This window comes from Chrysochloris asiatica, unplaced genomic scaffold (genome assembly GCF_000296735.1).
Source record: "Chrysochloris asiatica unplaced genomic scaffold, ChrAsi1.0 scaffold00010, whole genome shotgun sequence".
NCBI classification, from domain to species: Eukaryota; Metazoa; Chordata; class Mammalia; order Afrosoricida; family Chrysochloridae; genus Chrysochloris; species Chrysochloris asiatica.
The window spans coordinates 27,238,237-27,245,249 of record NW_006408528.1 but is presented as its reverse complement, the minus strand read 5'-3'; the positions used below and the strand labels follow the sequence as shown (position 1 = coordinate 27,245,249).

Below are 7,013 nucleotides of genomic sequence, written 5' to 3'. Positions count from 1 at the left end.
ATGCTTTTTAATTATGGTATTGGATAAGAATATTAGAACTGCCATCATGGACTGCCAGAAAAACAAACAAATCTGTTTTGGAAGAAGTTCAGCCAGAATGCTCCATAGAAGTGAAAATGGCAAGACTTTATCTTTGGACATGTTGTCAGGATGGACCAGTCCCTGGAGAAGAATATCATGCTTGGTAAAGTGGAGAGTCAGTGAAAAACAAGAAGATGCCCCAAGAGATGGATTGACACAGTGACAGAGCAATGGGCTCAAGTGTAACAATGATTGTGAGAATGGCGCAGGACCTCACAGGGTTTTGTTTTGTTGTTCATAGGGTCTCTATGAGTAAGAACTGCCTCAAAGGCACCTAACAACAACAACATGCTTAATATCTTATAGATACATATATTATCAATTTAGGCATTGCCAAAATACCAGTAATAACTCAGTCAAAACAACTTTTCCATAATATTGTTACCAAAAGGGCAAGTAAGTGTTAATGACTCACATTATTTTACATATTCCTTCTTGTTCCCATCTTTAACCCCTTTCCCTCTGCTCAACAACTGATTTGAGACTGTTAATCAGAGTCAATTTATTTAAAATACGAGCATGTTGACTCATACATAAGTGAACACAAAAATATGAAGGAATTCATGATTGGCTTTTCTTGGGAAACAAACATGTTTTGTGTGGGACTAATTTGAAAGAAAGTAGTATTAAAATAATAATTTCTATTTATTGACAGCTGTTAATTTTTGTACTAAAATTTTTTATAAACTTTATGATTCAAAGTGTTAAACTTTTCAGAAAAGAAACTAAACATGAATTACTTCTCTACATACCTGTATTCTAGAATCACATGGAAATAATAGCCATTAATAAAGTTTTATTAATTCACTCAACAAACTTTAAGTAACTCCATGGGCAAGGTTTTCTGCTACATACTGGGACACCAAGGTAAATAAAATAGAATTCTTGTCTGCTCAGCCTTATGGAAAAGACAGGCATAGAAATAGATAAATTTAACTCAAAAAGTAATTATAACAACATATGCAGATTATAATATAACCAGACCATTTTTGTGAAAGTTTAGAAGGGCGTAAATTGAGAAGGAGGCAAATTGGAGAAGAGAGTGGGTGGATTCAGGTCAACTGCAGTTCATTGTGCCTATTGGATCTCTAATTATAATATTGCGCTTGTCCTAAGCTGTGTGCCCTCAGATCCATTCTTCAGCTTTCCCTTGATCTCCTCTCAGAATAGCTATTTATCTCCTAGGCTATGTTCCCCAGGCTCTCATAAACTGCTTTCCTTCTGGACTTGATCAAGCATTGGTATGGAATTGGAGAATGGGAAAGGAAAACTATACTGAGCTATATCTCCCATCCTTGTGCGTCTCAGGATATATTTCTGGCATTTATTGCATCTCTTCCTTGTCTCCATTCTTAGCAAAAGAGGTGTGTTCTGGTCTCAGTTCCCACTAGCTTCCAATTTACAATGACTTCTTTCAGTAATCCAGGTGTGGAGCTGTAGGATAAGTACTGGACTGTTAACCTCAAGGTTAGTGCTTAAAACCCACCAGCCACTCCGTGGAAACCCTCTCCAGGATCACTGTGTGTCAGAACCGACTCAGAGGAACTTAACAACAACAACAATCTTCAGTAGTCACTATAGTACTAAACAAAATATAGTAAGTATTGATGAAATTATCCAAGGATAAGGTTGGTATGTGGATTGAGGATGGCACTTTAGGAAGAGACAGCAGAAGTATAACCTTTGAATGAGTTCAAAGAGAATTTTGAGGAGAACCAGAAAAAATTGTGATATCCATTTAAGGCAATAAAGAATTTTAAAGATTGCTCAGACATGGCATTTGTCAGATGAGGTTTGTGAAGCTTGAAAGATTAGCCTGCTAAGATAACAAGACCCGATTTGAAAGTGTTGTCTTTTACTACCGCATCTAGTGTCCTTGTGATAATATGCTCTTAATCATGCTTTTTAATATCATGAGATTTGACTTTATTTTCATGAGTTCAAGTCACATGTTCAGGCCTTGTGTAAAGTTTACATTTTAGTGGCCTATTATATAAAATCAATAAAATAGTATAATTTACCTAACAGGTTCTTGTAAATCAGATTACACAGGAAAAGTGTTTAGATAGTATAAAGTATTTGTTGTTGCTAAGTGCCATCACATCATTCTGATTTGTAACAACCTTATGCTTAACAGAACCAAGATAGTCCCCTTTTTTGCTGACACTCCACTTTACCTAGCATGATGTCCTTCTCAAGGGAATGGATCCTCCTGACAATATGTCCAAAGTATGTGAGACAAAGTCTGGCCATCCTGGCTTCCAAGGTGCATTCCGGTAGTATTTCTTCCAAACATAGATTTGTTTATTCTTCTAGCAGTCCATGATACCTTTAATATTCTTCTTTAAAACCATAACTCAAATGCAATATTCTTCTATGGTCTTGCTTATCCACTGTCCAACTTTCACATGCATATGAGGCTGTTAAAAATATCATGACTTGGGTTCGGTGCACTTTGGTCCTCAAAATGACATCTTTGCTCTTGAACACTTAAAGAGGTCTTGCGCAGCAGATTTACCTAATACAATATATCATTTGATATCTTGACTTCTGCTTCCATGAGTGTCGATTGTAGATTCAAGCAAAACTAAGTCTTTGACAACTTAAATCTTTTCTCCAAGTATCATGATGTCATTTGTTGGTCCAGTGTGAGGATTTTTGGTTTCTTTACATTGAGGTGCAATACATAAGGTTGTAGTTTCTAATCTTTATCAGTAAGCATTTTAAAGTCCTCTTCACTTTCAGAAAGCAAGATTGTATCATCTGCCTATCATCCTGTTGTCATGCTCTTCTTAATATAATCCAGCTTCTCAGATTATTTACCCAGTACACAGATTGAATAAGTATGAAGAAAGGACTCACACTTTTCTGATGCACACTTTTCCTGATTTTAAATCATTCAGTGCTCCCTTGCTCTGTTCAAACTTGTATTTAAAATAGTTAAAATTATTGTGTTGTTGTTGTTGCTGTTTTTGTTAAGTGCTGTTGAGTCAGTTCCAACTCACAACCATCCTGTATAGGGTTTCTAGGAGCAGCTGGTGAATTTGAACTACCGACGTTGCAGTTCAAACCGACCTTGGGGTCCAGTGCATTATCCCACAGCGCCACACCAGGACTCCAAAATTATTGAGAGGTTGGTGCAATTAATGACAGTTTTCCCAGGTTTTTAGTTTATTTCCCAGGTTTCTATTTATTGTGACTCTTAGAAATAATCTTATGTGCTTGTTGAAGCTAAGGTTTTTTGTTTGTTTGTTTGCATTATGTAATATATTTGCTATTGGTTTAATACTGTGTTGTTGTTAAGTGCTGTTGAATAGGTTCCAACCCATAGAGACCCTGTATAGGGTTTCCAAGGAACAGCTGGTGAGCTTGAACGACTGATTTTGTGGTTCAAACTACTTTGCAGTCTAGCACATCAGCCCACAGTGCCACACCAGGTTTAATATAGTAAGATTTAATTTCAAATTTGATTTTTACTTTAGAAATCAGTTCAGAAATTATTTTCTGTATAAAATGACTTCTATATTTTAATTTTCTTTTCAGCTTCATCTACTTCGGAATGTCCATTGACTTAAGTGAGTTTCTAAGACTAGTTTTGCATATGAATAGTATTTCAGATGAAAAAATTCACAAAATTATTTTTCCTATGAGAAAGTCGTCTGAGTTGCTCTTCTGCCATTCTTTTAATTCTTTCTTTCTCTTTTATGTTTCCAGTTCACCAAAGTATATAAAGTTTGAATATGAATGGGGAAATTGGAAAATTGTCCAATGAAGTTATGAAGCCATTCTCATTTAATAGGTTGAAATGATTTACTATCTAGTGATTTTGCCATTAGTATTTTAAAAATATCATTTACATTAAATGAACAACAAAACTAATAGGGTAGCAAGTAGCGTTAAACAGAATCCAGTACTATAGGTTTTAACTTACCTTCAGTATCTGTTAGTCCTACTCCTCCTGGCTGTTTTATAGGCTCTTGCCCATTCTGACCCATCTTTCCTCTGTTTTAAAAGAAAATAGAAAGTTGTATACTCAATTATGGTGACATGAGTGCAAATGAGTAAGTTCAATTCTCAAATAAGCAAAAACAGCATTATAATACTCAGACTTGCAATAAATTATTTCAGTGGTAGATTTCTTCTTGTTACTAAGTGCTGTCGAGTCAATTCCAACTCATAACAACCCTCTATAGGGTTTCCAAAAAGTGGCTGGTGGGGTTGAACTACTGACCTTTCTATTAGCAGTCCAGTGCTTATCCTACAGCACCATACCAGGACTCCAAATGGTAAACACACAGTCAATTGCTGCATGTCATCTAAATTTTAAAATGGGAATGTGTATGTTATCCCTATTTAATCTAAATATAATATCTCAAAATTCAGTAGGTCTTATTTGTTGATTTATTTATCAAAGTTCACATCATCATGCAATGATAAAAATGGAAGGAAATTTTATTTTCCATTTTTAACTGGAAAAGTGAGGAGGGGTTTTTAGATCATTATACTTTGTAACAATGAGGTTTTATAGATTCTTTGGTGAGAAGGTCTTGAACTAATGAACAACTTATTATTAATTTACACAATAATATTGTAATACACAGGCATTTATTGTATTTAGCACCTTTCTTTCATACTGTGCTTTTTGCTGTGGTTAGCATATTGGCTGTGTAAGCCAGACTTCTTTGGCTCCACTTCCAGATCTGCTATTTCCTGCTATGTGCAATATAAGACAAATTTGTTTAGGCCAGTCTATTTTTTAAAAAAATAACTTTTCTATCTTTATCCTAACCACTACCTATATACTAGTGACAGAGTACAGTGTTGCAAGAACCATGATACTTTGAGTATTTTAGGTTCAGAATATTGATAATGTAACAGCCAAAGACTGCAGGCCATGTGCTGTTTCTTCAGGGAGAGGGAAAAACGCACAGCATACAAAGATTTTTCTGTATGCACTTATAGAAGATATTCTAAAATGATGGAATAGAAGGGCTTAACTGTTAATAAGAGTCCTTCAACAAAAGAACACCTTGATACTGTACTTTCTAGACAATAATTCTAACAGAGTAGGATTTACTAACAACACATTTTTACTCCCTCAAAAAGTAGTTGGTTTGCTGACCTACTGATAAAACAATGGCACGTTTTTTTTTTCTTAAGAATCCAATTATATCTTACTTGAAAACTGCTTTAAGTATTCTTTATCATCCCACTCCACAGAAAATGCTGAAATAGGTCTGCACATAGTGAAAGAGTAACAGATGTAAAATTTAAAATATTTAATTATCTTGAAAATCATTACGTTGTTCTAAAACTTCTAGATTTACAATTTAAACATAATTTTTTATTGAGTGATGATGTGAAGCAAAAGTTCATGCAAAATTTTAGAAATTATTGTCTGTCTATCTATCTGTACGGTTTTTTTGTTGAGGCAATATACAGAACTTTAAATTGTCAATGATAATTCTTTATTCCCACTGCCAAGACCTCAAGACAAGCAGTTGGTGAACAGTAAGCAAACAAACAAACCACTCTGCTCTGTCAGCATTGGAGAAGAAACACTTAATTACTTAGCTCTGGTGGGACAATGGGTTAAGCATTTGGCTGACAACTGAAAGGTTGGCTGTTGAAACTCATTCAGTGGTGTGACTGGAGAAAGACTTAGGGATATGCTTAGGTAAAGATTAAAGTCAAGAAAACACTATGGACCATTCTACTCTGTCGCATTGGATTGTTATGAATAAAAGACTATTAGTCAAATGGACTTGATGGTACTCCCCCCCCCTTTAAAAAAATTCTGGTTGAGCTAACTAAAATATTGTCTTGTTCCTACCTCAAACTCAACTGGAAGAGAGGGTTATTTAGTATTGCAAATATGTCACATGCTGATCCTAGGTACAAGTCAGCAATTGAGAAAAGTGAAAAATTATCATTCTTACACTATGCCAAATTTACTTTATAAGGTTGTAATTTTTATTAATTGTAATGAAATTAGTTTTAAGTAATTTTTAGATTTGGTCTTGAACCCCAGCTTTCTTATTTTAGTAGTGATATTCCACTTTAGTTTTCAGTTGTAATATAAATTGTTTTTAGCATTAGGTATACAGCCCAAAAATATATTCAGTGCATTTTTAAAATTATGCAGATTTTTTTGTGTGAATTCAAGAAACATAAAAAGAAATGGAGCTTTTGTGTGGTGTGAAAGGATTCATTTTTATTAATTCTCAGTAAGTAATTTTCAACTCACACAATTCTGACTCCAAATTTTGTAATTTGTATCTGTTAATCAATAAATTATTATTGAACATTTACATTAGCTCCTCTCCAAATTGCGTTAAACTCAATGGGGCATTTCTAAGAAAAACCAAGTAGTATTTCTTACATAGTTCCTGGAGCACTTTAGAAAAGTGCATTTTCTTTCTGCTCATGTGGGGAAAAAATTGTCCTAGACAGTTTTGAGAAGTGTTGTTTCATAAGAGGAATAGGAACACGGGGGGGAGGGGAGTGAACGTTGAAATGTGATGTTTATACGTAAACTACCTAATCTACTTCCATCTCAGACATCATTCAGGTATAGGCAAAAGAGCCCAGTTTGCTCTCTGGAAGTTCTCGTTTCATCACTATTACACATAATTTTTTAGGGAAAGCACACTTTATTTTTATTGAAATATTCTTTCGCTGTTTGACAACGTAGTGGTCTCATCGAGGAATTCAATACGTTCTTTTAAAAATTTTTCTTCATGCCAATCATACTGCATTAAGCTGCCAAAGATCACACTTTAGGTTCCTTTAGTCTTGGGGGAGAAAAGCACACAGAACCTGCATTTGCTGATGGATAACAACTTAAAATGAAGAGAAACAGCTGTAAACATCCATTGAAAATTGGAACATGGAATGTACGAAGTATGAATTTGGGAAAATTGGAAGTGGTC

The 7,013-nt window shown here is 34.6% G+C and overlaps 1 protein-coding gene across 1 annotated transcript in view; it reads right to left on the bottom strand.

Moving 5' to 3' along the window:
- PCLO (piccolo presynaptic cytomatrix protein) overlaps positions 1-7,013 on the bottom strand; it is a 483,434-nt gene that overhangs the window by 31,264 nt on the left and 445,157 nt on the right. The window contains exon 24 of the mRNA XM_006834340.1: positions 4,013-4,083. Within this exon, the coding sequence (XP_006834403.1) occupies positions 4,013-4,083 (71 nt within the window). The remainder of the gene's footprint in view (positions 1-4,012; positions 4,084-7,013) is intronic.